Genomic DNA, 17,314 nt, shown 5'->3' with positions numbered 1-17,314 from the left:
CGGAGGCGGACGTCAAAATTTGAACCAACAACAATCATAACAACATAGGACAAGCAAAGATGTAAATTGCTAAAATTAACTCCCAAAGAAATAGAAAAATCTGGCAAAGGAAATTTCCAGTAAAGACACTGAAAATATCATCAACAAATTACCTTCCAGCAAGATCACAGAGTTTAATCAGTCTGTCAAATAACATACCATCCCACTTCTATATAAACCTTCCGGGTCATAGGAAAGGGCAGCTGACCTAATCCTAATTCCAAAACTGGACAAAGAGGCACAAGTAAAAAGAAAACCACAGACAGCATCACCTACGACGAGAGATGCAAAACTTCTAAACAAAGTACTAGAAAATTAAATTTAGCGCTGTAGCCAGAAATCTAAGAAGAGTTTAGTTCTACAGCTATCGATGGAGCCCATCCGTGACTAGATTACAAGAGAGGATCTGTAAGCCCCAGAACCTCACAGAAGTCAGTGTGCAGAGCGTGTGTGCGTGTGTGCTCTCGGGCGTACGTGTGCATTTGCTAGAAGGATCCGGATGAAAATGGCGATTCTCGTCTGGGAAGGATGAATTCTTCGGGGAGATTTACGAATGTCTACAGTCTTCAAAAATTACTTGTGGAGGGCTTTGTTTTCACTGTTAGAGACGCCAGCTGGGGCCACCCACAGAACCCACCCCGGCAGGATCTCAGAGACAGGATACAGTGTGCTTCTTGTTTAAAGCTTCACCTCTACTTCATCTGCTTAAGAACCACTAAAGTCATTATAGTGGCTGTCTCTGGCCTTGTAGCGTTTCATTTCTCTGAGGTGTGTGTCTGTAGTGTCCCAATGAGCAAGTGTTACAATTTTTAAAAATTTTTTTTTCGTATTTGTTTATTTTGAGAGACAGCACAAGTGGGAGAGGGGCGGGGGGAGAGACAGAGAGAGACAGAGACAGAGACAGAGAGACAGAGAATCCCAAGCAGGCTCTGCACTGCCATGAAAACCATGCGATCATGACCTGAGCCCAAATCAAGAGCCAGACGCTTAATCGACTGAGCCACAGAGGTGCCCCCAGTGTCACTGTTTAATGAGAACAATATTTTAAAAGATACAATTTGAAAAGTTTTAAACTATGTTTGCGTGTGCGCAGCCCTCCCCAGGGGTGACCCACCCGTCACCCTCCAAGCTTCCTGGTGCCCTCGCTAATCCCTGCCTTTCCCCCCCACCCCGTCCCACCCCCAGGCAACCTTGATGTGCTTTCTGCCAATATAGATTAGTTTGCATTTTCTAGGATTAAAAAAATCATAAGGTATATACTTTTTTGTCTAGCTTATCTTACTCAGCATAAATATTTCGAGATTCACCCATGTTTGTTGAGTTTATCAGTAGCTCACTCCTTTTCATCACTACGTAGTATCGGGTTGTGTGGATAAACCACAACCTTGTGTCCGTCCAGCTATTGACGGCACTTGGGTTGTTTCCAGTCTTCTTGTGCTACAGAGAAAGCTGCTAAGAACATTCGTGTACAGGCCTTTGCGTGGACATTCCCTGCCATTCCTCCTGGAGTTGAAAGGCTGGGTCACGAGGCAGAACACTGTCCTACTTTCCCAAAGTGGTTGTGCCCACCACTGTGAAGGAGCCTCCACACCCTTGCCAACCCCGAGTGGGGAGCCGGTCCGCCTTTCTGGCAGCTGTGAAGGGTGTCTCGCCGTGGTTTTAACTTGCGTTTCCCCAGTCTTTTCATGTGCCGTTTTGCTGTCTGTACGTCTTCTTCAATAAAACATTCAAACCTCTTCTCATTTCTTACTGAGCTGTTTAATTTCTTACGACCGAGTTTGAGAGTTACTTATATATTCTAAGTGCTTTATCAGATATGTGATTTGAAAATTGTTTTCTCTCCAGTCTCTTAACAGTGTCTTTCAGAGACCAAGTAATATTTAGTTTGATGAAGTCATATTTTTCAATTTTCTTTGTTGAGTCACGTCTTTGATGTTCTGTGTAAGAAATGTTTGCCTAAGTCAGTGCCATAAAGATTTTCCCCGATGTTGTATTCTTAGAAAATTTACACTTCCAGTGTTTACATTTCGGACTGTATTCCATTTTGAGTTCATGTTTGTATAGGACGCGAGGTGTGGATTGAAGTCCATTTTTTCTCACATAGCACGTGTCTAGTTGACCCAGCACCCTCCGTTGAAAAGTTCACCCTTTCTCCACTGAATTGCCTTTGCAGCTTTGTTACACATCAGTCCGCGTACACACGGAGGGCTGTTGGGGGACACTAGTGTCTTGCGTTGATCCCTTTGTCCTGATGCCAGTAGCAGACTCTTAGGATCACTAGTTTTTTTTTTTTGTTTTTGTTTTTGTTTTTTTTTTTCTTTTTTTAGGATCACTAGTTTTTTTTTTTTGTTTTTGTTTTTTGTTTGTTTGTTTGTTTTAGGATCACTAGTTTTTTTTGTTTTTTTTTTTTTTTTAGGATCACTAGTTTTTTTTTTGTTTTTGTTTTTTTTGTTTTTTTTTTTTTTTAGGATCACTAGTTTTTTTGTTTGTTTGTTTTGTTTTTTTTTTTAGGATCACTAGTTTTTTGTTTTTGTTTTTGTTTTTGTTTTTTTTTTTTTAGGATCACTAGTTTTTTTTTTGTTTTTTTGTTTTTTTGTTTTTTTTAGGATCACTAGTTTTGTTTTTGTTTTTGTTTTTGTTTTTGTTTTGGATCACTAGTTTTTTTTTGTTTTTTTGGTTTTTTTTTTAGGATCACTAGTTTTTTTTTTTGTTTTTTTTTAGGATCACTAGTTTTTTTTTTGTTTTTTTTGTTTTTTTTTTTAGGATCACTAGTTTTTTTTTTGTTTTTTTTTTTAGGATCACTAGTTTTTTTTTTTGTTTTTTTTTTAGGATCACTAGTTTTTTTTGTTTTTTTGTTTTTTTTTTTAGGATCACTAGTTTTTTTTTTGTTTTTTTTTTTTAGGATCACTAGTTTTTGTTTTTGTTTTTGTTTTTGTTTTTTGTTTTTTTGTTTTTTTTAGGATCACTAGTTTTATTGTAAGTCTGAGGTCGGGGAGAACGAGCTCCCCAACGTTGTACTTCTTTCTCAGAGTTGTTTTGGCTACTTGGTCCTTTTTGTGTTTCGTAGCAGTTTTATAATCAGCTTCTCAGCTTCTCCACAGACCCCGTTTGGATTTTGACTGAGGCCGCATTGAATATGTGGACCGGGTTGGGGAGAACCGACATCTGAACAGTTTTGGGTCTTCCGGTTGACGAGCGCCGATGCCTCCCCACTCCTGCAGGCCCTCATTCTCTCAGCAGCACTTTGCACCGCACAGCATACATATCTTTCACGTCTTTTGTCGGGTTTATCTTTGTTTTGTATTTTTGATGCTGCTTTAAATGTTATGTTTCTGTCTCCGTCTCTAGGCGTTCGTCGCGAATACAGAGAGGTATTAGTTCTAGTAGCTGTTTGGGAAATTTCATTGAATTTTCTTTATAGATGATCATGTTGTTCATGTTCTATTTGTTGCTGGTAGTCCAGAAACCTTGGATTTCTTCCTTCCCGATTGTACCCCGATGGGCTCTGGTATGATGTGGGGTACAAGGGGTGAGCACAGACACCCTCGTCTTGTGTGCAGTCTCAGGGGAGAGCACTCAGTCGTTCACCACCAGGTGTGGTGTTAGCCGTGGGGTTTCACGGACGCCTCTGTAGGTTCTGCTCCGAGTTTACTAAGGGACTTTTAATCAGGAGTGAATGTTGGATTTGGATTTTGTCAAGCTCTTTGTTTCTACTCTCAATAGAGCTGCTCATTTGTTGTTTGTTTCTGTTCGTTTAATATGGAATATGGTGACATTGATTGAGCCCTTTAAATATTAAACCAACCTTGCATTCCTGGGATAAACGTTGTATAGGCATTATGTATTATTCCTTTTAAATATTGTTGGATTTGATGTGCCAAAATTTTGTTTCCTGTTTCTGCATCCGTGGTGTACTGGCCTGCAGTGATATTGGTCTACTGTTGTCTTTGAATGTCTTTGTCAGGTTTCGACATCAGGGTGATACTTGCCTCATGAAGTGAATTGACAACCGTTTCTTCCTCTTCAGTTTTCTGGAAGAGTTGGTTTAGCCTCGCTACCAGTTTTTTCTTAAACACTGGTAGAATTCACCAGTGAAGCCATCTGGGCCTCAGGTTTTCTCTGTGAGAAAGTATCTTCAAATTCATTGTCTGTAACAGAATAGATGCAGGCATATTCAAGTTATCTATTTTTTTTTTCCTTGAGTGAACTTCGGTAATTTATGTCTCTCAGGAACATGTGTCTATTTCATTTAAGGTGTGGAATTTATTGGCCTGAAAGTGTTCACGACATTCCTGTATTATCCTCATAGCACCTGCAGGTCTCTGGTGATGCCTCTCGTTCCTAATACTGCTCATCTGTGTCTTCTCTCTCTGCATCAGTCTGCCTAGAGGTCTGTCAAGTTTATGGATTTTTCTCTAAAGAACCAACTTTTGATTTCGTGGATTTTATTTTTCTGTTTTCTGTTTTATTTCAACAATTTCTGCTCTGGTCTTTATTTATTTATTTTTTTGTCTGCTTACTTAAGTTGCTTTTCTTTTTTCAGTTTTTAGGGTGCTGAGGCCGTTGTTTTGAGACCTTTTATTGCTTTCTCAGCATTGCATAAATTTCGATATGTTGTGTTATCACTTTCACCAATTTCAAAATACTTTGTCTCTTGGGCTATTTAGAAGCCTGCTATTTAGTTTCAAAATATTAAGGGGTTTTATAGATTTTTCTGTTGTTGATTTCTAATTTGATTTCATTTTCTGACTTGAATCCTTTAAATTTATGTTTGTGTTACAGGCCAGAATGTGGTCATGTGGTCTTTGTGAATATTCCATGACAACTTGGAAAACATCTGCTACTTGTTGGGTAGAGTGGCCTATGAGTTGGTTGGTTGTCTAGTGCATGTCTTCTGTGTCTTTACTTATCTACTTGGTCTATCAGTTATTGAGAGGAGGGTATTAAAAACCTCTTGACTATCACTGTGCTCTTATCTATCTTTCCTTCCAATTTTTTTCAGTTTTTACTTCATGTATTTTGTAGTTCTCTAATTAGGAGTGTGGGTTCCTCTTAGTAAATTGGCCTCCTTTATCATTATAAAATGACCTTATTTATCCCTGTTTACTATTCTTCATTCTGAAATCTGTTTTGTCTGGCATTAATAGATTCTGACCCCTCCCCACTGCTTTCTTTCAATTAGTGCTAGCATAGTGTCTCTTTTCCCATGCTTTAATTTTAAGCTATTTTATATTATTTTACGTTGAAAGTATGTTTCTTGTCATCAGCATGTTTGGATCTACTTTTTTCCCTACCCCAACTGATAATCTCTGCCTTTTCATTAGGGTACTCAGGACATTTACGTTTATTGTGATATTGATATGGTGGGGTTTAAATCTATTGTCTTGGTGCATTTTTTTTTTGTTCTATATTATCTGTGTTCCCCCTTTTCTCTTTTGCTTTTTTTTACATTACTTATGTTTTATGATTTCATTTTAACTCCTTCTTGACTTTTTAGCTATAACTTTTTGTTTTGTTAATTTAGTGACTGTTCTAGGGTTTTATAGTATACATGCTTAAATTATTATAACCTGCCCTCACATGATGTTATACCACTCATGCACAGTATAAGAATCTTCCATTTCTCCTCTCCAGGCCTTTGTGATATTGTTGTCGTACATTTAACATCTGCATATGTTAAAAATCCCATACTATAGTCTTAGTTTTGTTTCAACAGTCAATTGGCTTTTTTTAATTAAGTATTTTAATTCCAGTATCATTACCAGACACTGTTATATTAACAGCCAATTAACTTTTAAAGAGATGAGAGTTGCTACTTCCAGTGTTCTTTATCCCTTGAAGTAGATCCCCCTTTACATCTGGTGTCATTTCCTTCTGCCTGGAGGGCTTCCTTTCACATTCTTTGGGGTGCAAGTCTGACGATGAATTTTTTCAGCTTTGGTATGTCTGGAAGAGTCTTTATTTTGCATTCCTTTTTAAAATATATATTTCTGGGAAAGTATATTTTTGCTGGAATGGCAGGATTTTCTTTTCTTTTCTTTTCAGCACTTTGAAGAGTTGCTCCCCTGTCATGCTGTTTGCATTATTTCCAGTAAGAAATCTGCTGTCTTGGGGTGCCTGGGAGGCACAGTCAGTTAAGTATCTGACTCTTGGTTCCAGCTCAGGTGATTATCTCACAGTTCAGGAGATTGAGCCCCGCATCAGGCTGCATGCTGGCAGCATAGAGACTGCTTGGGATTCTCGCTCTCCCTGCCCCCCTCTGCCCCTTCCCTGCTCGTGCCTGCTCTCTCTCTCTCAAAATGAGCAAATAAACTTAAAAAGAAAGTAATCTGCTGTCTCATCTTTGTCCCTCCATGTTTGAGGCCTTTTCCACTGGCCGTGGTGGACATTTTCTCTTCATACTGGCATGCTTTGGTGTGGTTTTCCGCACATTTCTTGTGCTTGGCCTTCATCAGGATTCTTAGATCTGTGTGTTTATAGATTTTAAAAAATTTGTCACATTTTTATCCGTTTTCTGTACCACCTTCTCTCTTATCCTTCATGAACCCAGTTATATGTGTGTCGGACAGATAGATTTGTCTGACAGCTCAATGATTTGCTGGGTTTTCTTTTTTTCCAATCTCTGCGTGTTTCATTTTGTCTTTTTGGGGGGAGTGGGGTGGGGGGTGAAAAGGGACAGAAAAGGAGAGAAAGAATCCCAAGCAGGCTCCACGCTGAGCGTAGAGCCTGACACAGGGCTCTAACTCACAACCATGAGCTCATGACCTGAGCTAAAATCAAGAGTTGGACACTCAATCAACTGACTGAGCCACCTAGGCACCCCATATTCTGTGTGTTTCATTTTGCATAGTTCCTGTTATTGTGTCTTTAAGTTCACTGACCTTTCTTCTATTCTAGATCTTTCTATGCTGAGGTTGGTACCATCCAGTGTAGTTCATCTACCAGATGCACCTTTAGTCTCTGGAAGGGTGTACCTAAACACTTCATGCCTTTGTGTGAGCGTTAGGCATGTTCCCTGACCCTTCCAGGCAGTTCTCACCCAGTCTTGAGCAGTCTGTGTGCCACTGATGTTCAGGGGACCCTCTGCGTGCCATCGCACGGACCCTGGCTGCCCTGTTTCCTGTGCTCTCAGTTCAGGGAGTCTGCAGGCTCCGCCTGGGTCCCTTCTTCCCTCACCGTGGCCTGGATGCCTGGGCGGACCCCGGGGGCACAGATGGGCTCACCTCATGTGTCTCCCGCCTCTCAGAAACCACTGTCCTTCCTTGCTTGATGTCCGGGCTCTTGGAGGCTGGTGTTTGATGTATTTTGTCTGGTTTATGATTTCAGGAGTGGGGGTAAGTCCAGCAGCTGGTACTCCAGCCCACACAGAAGCGAAAGCCTGAATTTATTTTTAAATCACAGTAAAACAGAAAGCCCACTCTTGAACACTGGTCCCCTCTCTGTGTCACCCTCAGAGAGAGATGCTTTTGCAATCTAGACCTGACTGTGCACCTGCTCAGCCAAGCCAGCTGGGTGTTTGGGACTGGCTTGAGTTGGAAGCTCGACTGCCTTGTTCATGTTTTGGTCTGGGTTCCCTGGACAGCAGAGACCAAGGGGAGAATTTAAGGTGCGTACTTGCCAAGTGTGAACTCAGAGTAGCGGGGTAGATTGGTTGGGGGGGGGGGGGGTGGTGAGAGGAAAGGTGGCTTTGGCAGCAGGAGAAACTGTCCCAGGGGGCTGCTCCGTCCCCGAGAGCCTCTAGGTTCCCTGCCTGTGCTGTGGAGGTCGCTGTGCTCAGCTGTGTGTGGGTGGCCTGGCCGTGGCACCTGTGGGGCATGTGACACACCATAAGTGTGGTGTCTCCAGGATGGCCGGCGGAGGGCCTGCGTGTGCGGACTCACAGCCATGTGACGGAGGGAGTGTGGCCTGAGCTTCTGGTCCCGGGGGGATCAGCCTGTGGACTCGTGCACCACATCCACTCAGGCTCGCTCGTCAGCCCCCCTCCAGACAGCCCTTCACACACACGTCATTGTCTCAGCAAGGTCAGCAATTAATGAAGATTGAAAGCCTTTAAAAAAAATATGATGGCCCTCTCTTCCTGTCCTTTTTGTTTTGGAAAATGGAGCTATGGACAGGCGGTCACTCCTAGTGGCCCACAAGCTGCGGTCCCCTTAACCTGGTCAGCCGTGGCGTCTCTGATGGGCTTAACTGATCTTCCTTGTTGCTGTTTGCTTACTGACAGCACACAGTTTTATCACATTTTAACCAAATCACCCAGATGCTTTAAAATTGTGTTTAATCTCGGGCACCTGGGGGCTCCATCGGTTGAGCGTCTGACTTCGGCTCAGGGTGTGGTCTCGCGGTCCGTGAGTTCGAACCCCGCGTTGGGCCCTGTGCTGACAGCTGAAGCCTGGAGCCTGCTTGGGATTGTGGGTCTCCCTCTCTCTCTGCCCCTCCCCCGCTCCCGCTCTCTCTCTCTCTCTCTCTCTCAAGAAAATAAAACATTTTTAAAAACTCCTGACAAGCGGGAGAAGAAACACAGGCCATACGTATCAGGGGCTGTGTGACGGTCCAGTTCCCCGCGGGGCCGCTTGGTTCATGAGCACATTCCTCGCTGTGAGTTTATTGAGGTGCTAGACCCCTGCGCCAGTCCCAGCCAGTGGGACTTCCTTTTAGGAAGGCGGTTTTGTTGAATTGATTTGGAACTTTAGTTTGATTTTCCTGTGTTTCAGGTGGTTTCTTGAACTATGTGGTGAGTTTGCTCATTGGTTAATTACTCCCTGCTTATTAGCAGATGTGTACTGGTGTGTTTGTTTTGTGGTTCATTGTACCATTTGCATGTGATTGATTAATGTAGAAAAGTGTTGTAGCCAACTCGATCTGGTTTGTCTGACGTTTCCAGTGTTCTCGTGCAATACCTCATGCGGTGCCCAGCCATCACGCGTCTAGTGTCCATCTGTCAGAAATATGTGTATGTTTCACCAGAGCGTGTGGTCAGAAATGTTCACGCACACACTCTTCAGAATAGCCAAGAACTAGGAAAAACAACGAAGTGAGAGTCCACGGTGATGTGTTGCCAGCAGGGTCCTGTGCGGCAGTGAGGTTGGGCGGGCCACGGCCACGTGGAAGGGGTGTGGCCTCGGCCACGTGGAAGGGGAGTCTGTGTAAGTGGACCCACGAGTGTAAAGCTCGCAGCGGGCAACGCCAGTCAGCGTGCTGGGGTCAGTGTGGTGGCTGCCTGCTCAGGGGAGGGGGCGGCTGTGGAGGCGGGAGGGCTCCGGTGCCAGGACGCCGGCTGTGGGTGTGCTCGCTTTGTGAAAACTCACAAGGCTGCATCCTTGTGATTTGTCACGCCTCAGTGAAAACGTTTGCCTAAAGTAGGATTCACCGCGCACGTCTTGGAATCAAAGAGTGATCAGCAGGTTAACAGAGAAGGCGAATCCTGAATTCTTCCTCACAATGAGGTCCCTCGCTGGGGCTCTCAGGGACCAGCAGGGTCGGGGCAGGCCGCCTGCCCCATGCACCAGGGGGTTGGCAGGTACTGCGTGCAGGAGGAGCTGTCGGGGAGCACGGAGAGCATGAGCCGGCGCCCGCGGCCGGCTCTGCTGGTGAGGAGCTTCGCAGACAGGGCTGGGGCTCCCCCATCCTGAGTGTGGGCACAGCAGGTGCCCAGCCTCTGGCCCCGGGTGGCCTCTGCCCTGCTCACGAGGCCATGGACTTCCCAGGAGACACCTTCCAGTCCCTGTCAGTGAATACCCCAGACCTGGGTGACACGTGTGTGTGGGTTTTCACCCCGCGTCGAGACCGGTGGCCGCTTTGCCCCATGGACTGGGGTCTCTTCCGTCATGTGGCTTCAAGTCACATCTTCCACACTCTGAGCCAGCCTGGGGGCCAGCCTGTGGCCTCGGCTGTAGCATTCTGTTCAAGGGCGGCCATGGTCCCTGGAGCAGAAGCAGAGCGTGGCCCGAAGGGGGGAGCCCCACGGAGCCGGGTCGGCGCACCTGGCGGGGGGCTCCCGTTGTGGGCGTGTTCTGAAGACACACCCCGAGTCAGGGTGGCCCGTGTCCCCCTGAGGAATGGAGGCTGGAGCTCAGGGCACTGATGGGGGGGGTGCGCACCCAGCTCCAGCCTTCCGAGTGTCCTGTGAGAATCTCTCGGGCCCAGCAAGTGAGACTCGGTTCGTTAGGACCATTTCAGCGTGGAAAGAAAACATACCTGCACTCATCAAGTCAGGTTCCTTGTCTCTGGGGGTAGTGCGTGCAGGGCGGGGGAGCCTGGCCGGGCCCGGCCCCTGGTGTTCAGGGTGCGAGCGCCAGACCCGGGTGTGGTGTGCAAGGGTCCGCCCTCAGGGCACAACCTCACGTGACCTGAATTAGCCCCAGCAGTGGTTCTCACGCTCAGACATCTAGCTCTGGACCCCGAGTGAGGCCTCACGGTTTTGGGCTTCTGTGGAACTGATGCCCACCCCCCGGGCGCAGCCGAGCGTGGTTCTGGGCAGCTCAAGGTGGCCCTGGACGGCGTGAGCACACCCGGGCCCGTGCACCCGTGGGCCGCGTCCTTCAGCCCCGCGTCACCTCGCCCGTGTCTCTCCGTTCCAGGCATCAGCAACGCAGAAGCACGGCAGCCAGGGAAGGCACCCAACTTCAGCGTCAACTGGACGGTGGGTGACTCGGCCATCGAGGTCATCAACGCCACGACGGGGAAGGACGAGCTGGGCCGTGCATCCCGCCTGTGTAAGCACGCCTTGTACTGTCGCTGGATGCGTGTGCACGGCAAGGTACCGGCCCCGCCTCCCCGCAGCTTGTTCCACAAAGCCCCGCGCCACCATCCCTATGGCCTTTCCCAGACCTCTTTGTTCCTTGGGACCCCTCACCTCGAAGTGTGGCCCCGGCTCCTCTCATCTAAAGCAGCCTCAGGCAGCTCTTCCCTTCCCGCTGGCTTCCTGGGGGGGGGGGGGGGGCCCTCTCACCTGCACGTGCAGCCAGGTGATTCCACCAGAGGAGGGAAGGCCCCCTCGCGGCCCTCAGGAGGCCTTAGGCCTGTTCCTGCAGTAGCAGCAGGGTCCCTTTCCCTAGATGAGACCTTCTCTGGTCCGTGCGCGTCTTGCTGGTTTTCCTTTATCGGTCGGGGGCGTGGCGGGTGTTTATTAGAAGGCTGGCGCCGAACCTGGCGTGGCGGTTTGGACCGAAGCCGGCTCGCGCTCCCGTCCCTGTTCCCGCAGCAGGGGCACCTGTGCCGGAGGTCCGCACCCTGTTTATCCCCAAGACCTGCACCAGCATGAGTCAGCCAGCCACGGGGGGGCAGCGCCTCCCAGTCCTCGGTGTGAATGAAACACACATAACATTAGACGGGCTGTGCGTTTCAATAGCTGAAAAGATTAAAATTGAAATTGGAGTCAGGTGCCTGTGGGCTCAGAAGCCCCTCTTTAGAACCCGGGGTCTGAAACTGCCTGTCTGACGGGGCGACGGTCGCGGGCCCTTGTGCCCTGTGTGACACGGCCCCTTGGAGGAAGGCACTGCTGCCTCGGGGCTGTCCCCCACGAGCCAGCGTAGGACGAAATACCAGATTTTGAATGTCTTACTGAGTTTTGTTTTCTACTGTTTCTGCTTAAGTAGTCGTGCTTTTTTTTTTAACTTCTTACAGGTTCCCTCCAGCTTGTTACGGTCCAAGATTACTAAGCCCAACATGTACCATGAATCCAAACTGGTAGCGAAGGAGTACCAGGCCGCCAAGGCGTGTCTGTTCAAAGCGTTCATCAAGGCGGGGCTGGGCGCCTGGGTGGAGAAGCCCACAGAACAGGACCAGTTCTCTCTCACACCCTGACCTGGGGCCTGGGGCCGGGGCTGCTGCGTCCAGCACTGTCTCCGGAACGTCCCGTCTGGACCGGGGGCAGGTGTGGGGACGCGGGGTGCTGGGCGTCCAGCGCTGTCTCCGGAAGGTCCGGTCTGGACTGGGGGCAGGTGTGGGGACGCGGGGTGCTGGGCGTCCAGCGCTTTCTCTGGAACGTCCCGTCTGGATTGGGGGCAGGTGTGGGGACGCGGGGTGCTGGGCATCCAGCGCTTTCTCTGGAACGTCCCGTCTGGACTGGGGGCAGGTGTGGGGACGCGGGGTGCTGGGCGTCCAGCACCGTCTCCGGAACACGTGTCTGGACTGGGGGCGGGCACGCACTTCGGGGAGGGTGGGGAGGGTGTTGGGGTTCAGTGTCCCCACCTGGCCCCCCTGTGCAGCGGCATTACCCCTTTGAATTATCCAGTGACTGCTTTCAATCTCCGTTTACGTTTAGAAATTGAGTTCTACTGAGTAGGGCTTCCTTAAGTTTAGGAAAATAGAAACTACTTTGTGTGAAATTTTTGAATAAATAATTTATTCAGAGTTAGGAACGTGGTTTATAAAATAAGTAATTATATCAGGTCACTCTTACACCACATTACTTTATGTGTGGAGAAGGGGAGAGCGTAGGGAGAGGTTGGAGGCGGTAGCCTGAAGAGAGCGTCAGGGCTGTGTTACTGGTGGGTCTCCTGCCCGCCCGCTGTGACCCGGCTGCCCTCAGTGACTGTCCCAGCCTGCCCGGGAGAGGACCCTGCACGACAGGCCCAGCCCAGTGCACACACGCGGCCCCTGGCGTGGTGTCGGCGTGCGTCCGTGAGGGTGCAACCTGGATCCCTCTAACCTTTAGCCCCCCCGGAAGCTTCTGTGCCCCTCCTAGGGTTGCATCGTGGAAACGTGTTGGTTCACTTCTAAGTGATCAAAGGTACAACGTGGGTGGTAATCCTGGCCATTCATTGGAGATTTTTCAGCAGTATGTAACTTTTAGGGACTAGGAGGAATCCACAGAGGCTACTGCACAATTTTTTTCCTTCCTCTGAATCTAATGAGTGTGGATGACTCTCCAGACATCTTCACAGAATGGAAATAGAATTAATTAGGTAGAGATACTCATTCTTAGAAAATGCCACTTAAGGCATATTTTTAAATTAAGCTTTATCAAAGGCGTGTTTGAAGTCAGTATTCAGGCCAGAAGCTGGTGAGGCCACAGACGCCGTCCCCACCAGGGTCTGCACATTGATTGTCACGGCAGGGAAGGGGTGCTGCTGGCGTCGGGGTGACCCGGGGACGCTGCTCCACACCCCGCAGCACCCGGGGTGGCCCCGGGCCGAGCCGGCAGGTGGTCAGGAGCGCGGGCTAGGGTCCTGGGTGGCGCCTCGACCTGAGCTCAGAGATTTGCACCAATTGCCTTGTTTCTTCCACTCAGGATCAGACAGGAGCCCGAGGCGGTGCTGGGTCAGAAGTGGGGGGGTGGGCCTTGTGGGTGCAGCAAGAGACGGGAGACCCCACCCCGCCTTTCTGGACTCAGAAGACCTGGGACAGGAGCAGAGCAGCTACTGTCCCCTCGGTCCTGACCCCACGTGCTCAGAGCAGGAGATTCGGACCAGAAGTGCAGAGACTCCCGGTGCCTCTGTGGGTCCCCGGGTGGCCGGTCACAGCCGTGGGTCCAGACCGGGGACTGACCAGGGGCAGAGGAGCGGGCCCTGCCCACACCAGCCCGCTCTCCTGCAGCTGGGGTGCAGGGGCGCGGGGAGGCCACGGCCGGGCTGCGCCTTCCACCTGCAGCAGGAAAGCTGCCGGCCGGTGTCGCTCCCCTCCCCGAGCGGGCGCCCCCAACTCAGACGACATCTGTAGCCCCTGCGTTTTTATTCTCTCTACAAATGGTATTTTTTCTAACGGGGATCGGGAGACGGACTTAGTTTTTACTTAGTTTTACTGGATTTTGACTGAAAGCCCAGGGGAAACATACTGCGTGTACATGCAAACGCTGCCCAGTATGTCTGGCTTCTTCCCTCCCGTCAGGTAAAGGCTGAGGGCAGTGTGGTCCTCTCCCTGCCCCAAGTGAAGAGAGATGGCCCTACGGTGTGCTGGTCCCAAGGACCCCAGCTCCGCGGCCACCGAGACTCTCCCCGGCACGTGTGGGCCTCGTGGGCTGTGGAGGACAGCGCCCGGGGTCGGGAGGGAGGGAGCCGTGCCCAGGACGGGACAGCAGCCGGATCAGCTCCCCCGTGAGCGGGAACCAGAGGAAGGAAACGTTAACTCCTCAGGGAGGCGGGAGGCCAGTCAGGAAACTGCACTTTAAACAAACTGCCCTATTTGAGGCTCAGCGTGCATCCTGCCCCGTGACTGTTTTCCGAGGTATTATTTTGCACACTGTGCCCTAACCCTGGATTTCAGAGACTTGGGAAGTCTGACACCACCAAGAACCTGATTGAGAAAAATCAGTTGTGAAGACGTTTTGCCCAGTGGGGGTTGGGAGGGTTCTGTTCTGTTTTGTTTGCTAAACCTGAAGTATTAACTCCAGGAAGACAGGGACCCTCATGTGGTCCCCAGGCTCGGGGACAGCTGTCCCACTAGCGGAAGGCCCTTTGCGCCTGGGGTGGGGGTAGGGGGCCAGGCACGCCACAGAGCTCCGTTCTGATCCTGAATCTTAATTGCACTTTTCATCATGTTTTTCTGTTTTGGAGAGTTTTATTGATTTATTTAATCAAAAACAGTTGCTGTATCTTAAAACGTGCAGACTGACATCTCACAAGGCATTGATTTCTCTGGAATGTATTTTCGTTCAGATGATTTCCTTGGTACCCACACTCTAGACTCACTGCTTTCTTCGTAAAGACAGCGTTCCTTGTCATCCCAAATAGGGACGCCGAGGAGGGGGCGGCTCTCTGGCTCCTCAAGGCAGGCAGAGCTGAGGGGGATTAGTGATGCTGGGGGCGGGGCCACACACCGCGTCCCCTTTTATCAAAAAACAGAAATCGGATGGCTCTTCACTTCTAAAATATTTCACACCAAAAAAATACGGTCTGCCCCGACCATAAGTTTGATCTAGCAAGAGGAATAAAAGCAGCTGGCTTTCCCATCTGTGTGAAGTCAGAGAATCTCTCAGAAGGTTCCTTTTTGTCAACCCCAAACTACCTAAGTGGAAAGGGCAGAGTATTTGCGACCTTGTGTGTCCAGTGTTGTGTGTCCTTGTCCCCTGGAGTGTCCTGTGACCCTCTCCATCCTCCTGGCCAGTCACGTGCCTCGGGGCTGGGAGGGGAGGGTCTGACTCGCTCGCGGCATTTAGCTGACCTCTGGCACTGCCGTGTGCACTGTTCACTGTTTGCAGCGACGACCCCCAGCCCCCAGAACACTTAGCTTGGCCACGCCGCGGGCTGATGGTACATCGCGAGCCGACGCCTGTCCTTCTGGACGCGACCACGAATGGTTAAAGTCAGTCTGCGGAACGTTTGTGGAGTGAGCCCGGAAGCAGTTTGCTTCTCCAGATATTGGGTCATCTGCTTTTATTTTACTTTATTTTATTTTGGAATTTGGACACTTTATGTGAATGTAGTTCAGCCAAGAACCCTGTCGCTACGATCCACTCCCCAGTGTTCTCTGTATGTATATTGATGTATATACCACACGTTACAACCTGCATGAGCTTCCTTCTCGCAGCGAGACCAGCCGGAACCAAGCATGAGACGCGGTCCTACACACAAAGGATTTGACATGTTCTCAATAAAAGACAGTGTTATACCACTGCAGTGTGGCTGGGTTTTCTCTCTCGTTGTCCCTGTGGTCCACTGACAGGCCTGAGGGCAGCCCTAAAGAGCATAATTTGCAGGGGTGCATAAGCACCTGCTGAGGGCTGCCCGCTGACTGGTCTTGTAGCCGTGCGCTGACTCAGCGCTCGGCACATTCATACCCAGCTCGGGACAGTTCCTCCGAGCCCTTGGACCCGCGGGTCCCTCACGGTCCTCCTGAGCATGCGTCGCCCACCCCCACATGCAAGGTGTGTAGAGGACGGTCAGGCAGCTGCCCCTGCTCGTGTCCCCGCCTGTGAGGAGGGACGACAACGTGGCCCCTGTGACCTGTCGGGCTGTGTGAGGGCGACACGGACAGGAAAACACAGGGGAAGAACCTGGGCTGGCCAGCAGGCCACTGGCCAGGTGGACTGGGGTCTCAGGTGCAGGGAGCGGCACAACTAAGAAGGCGGGACTTTGTCATTCAGGGCTGACATTTCTGAAAGACGCTCATAATAAACCAAGTGGAAAGCTGGCTGCAGAGAGCGGAATTCGTGCATTTCACGGTTGCGAGGAAATGCGGGTGCATTATGTACAGCACATATGGAACAGCCTGGAAGGGGCTGAGTCTGGTCTATGTGAGTGGGGATTTGGGGTGATTTTAATTTAATTCTGCCTTTTTAAGCTTCCCCATTTGTCTGATGTTTCTACAATTACATGAAAAGTAAAGAGGGAAATGTTTTTAAAAGTCAAAATCCCCATGCAAATAAAAAGCACTGTTATGAAAAACTTGCTCTCTTTTGCCTCAATTTTGAGTCTGTTCTTGTCCCACAATAGAAGCAATGTTAAGATGAAGATACGTAACACGGAAGACGGGGGCAGCGCGCCCTTCACAGGTTCATCCCCGGAAGAGCATTTCCCCGAGGATGCCATGTTGAGGGAGCCTCAAGGCCCTCGCTGGAGGCTGGTGATGAGGCAGAGACATCACGGGGCGTCCCGAGTGTTGGGGACAGATCCCTGGGCACGGCAGAGACCGCCGCCCGCAAGGAGCTCCTCCTGGGAGAGGACTAGAAAGAAATCCCCCCGGGTTTCACTGCAAACACACACTGCAACGTGCCAGCTACCAGACTAACTAATTTTTAGCAATATATGCCTTTTTTTTCCATTAAACATAAAGTTAGATCGTGATACTTAATAAAATGGAGGAATTTTTAAAATGATTTTCATACTTAATTCTTATTTAATCTACAGCTCCTGGGGGTAATATTCAATATCCACGTGTACACAAAGATTTTATCATTCCCCTCACTTGGGAAATAACCTGAACACTTACCTACGTATTTCATTAAGTTTGTAAGTTTTTTGCAAATAAGAAAAACAGCATATGGAACTCATTTTCTTTTCACGGCATGTTAGTAAGTGGGTCAACCGTATTAAATCTACATGTTTTAAATGTTGGCTGACTTCAGCAGTTTATCTCATAGGGTGTGTGCTGCAATTTTATTTCCCAGTGTTTTTCTTTTGGAATATCCCTGGAAAAGTATGTTAATACTTTTATTTCAATTGCAAAAGTGGGTCAAACCTTTCTTGACAGAAAATAAGTCTAATTTGGTTCAACAGTTTGACAAGAGTGTGAGATTGCATGGAGGACGTTGGCCATAAATAGGATGAACTAAATCTGTAGCTCAAGTTGTGCTGAAAATACATTTCAGATAATGGTATGATAAAAGACTTTTATTTTA

General features: G+C 48.9%; 1 protein-coding gene across 11 annotated transcripts in view; it reads left to right on the top strand.

Annotated features, from left to right (window-relative positions):
• The window catches only part of ADARB1 (adenosine deaminase RNA specific B1), a 142,514-nt gene extending 126,926 nt beyond the window's left edge, over nt 1–15,588 (top strand). For 9 of the 11 annotated variants that reach the window (XM_045501137.1, XM_045501135.1, XM_045501136.1 and 6 more), the window contains 2 exons: nt 10,617–10,795; nt 11,662–15,588. In XM_045501137.1, the coding sequence (XP_045357093.1) occupies nt 10,617–10,795; nt 11,662–11,841 (359 nt within the window). In that variant the 3' untranslated portion in view covers nt 11,842–15,588. Of the gene's footprint in view, nt 1–10,616; nt 10,796–11,661 lie in introns of those variants that run through there. The other 2 variants (XM_045501134.1, XR_006718150.1) reach the window with 2 other exon arrangements.
• The last annotated feature ends 1,726 nt before the right edge of the window (nt 15,589–17,314 follow it).

The sequence above is a fragment of the Leopardus geoffroyi genome, chromosome C2, assembly GCF_018350155.1.
Source record: "Leopardus geoffroyi isolate Oge1 chromosome C2, O.geoffroyi_Oge1_pat1.0, whole genome shotgun sequence".
Classification (NCBI taxonomy): domain Eukaryota; kingdom Metazoa; phylum Chordata; class Mammalia; order Carnivora; family Felidae; genus Leopardus; species Leopardus geoffroyi.
Note: the sequence above shows the minus strand (reverse complement) of the source record. Positions and strands in the feature narration are given on the sequence as shown.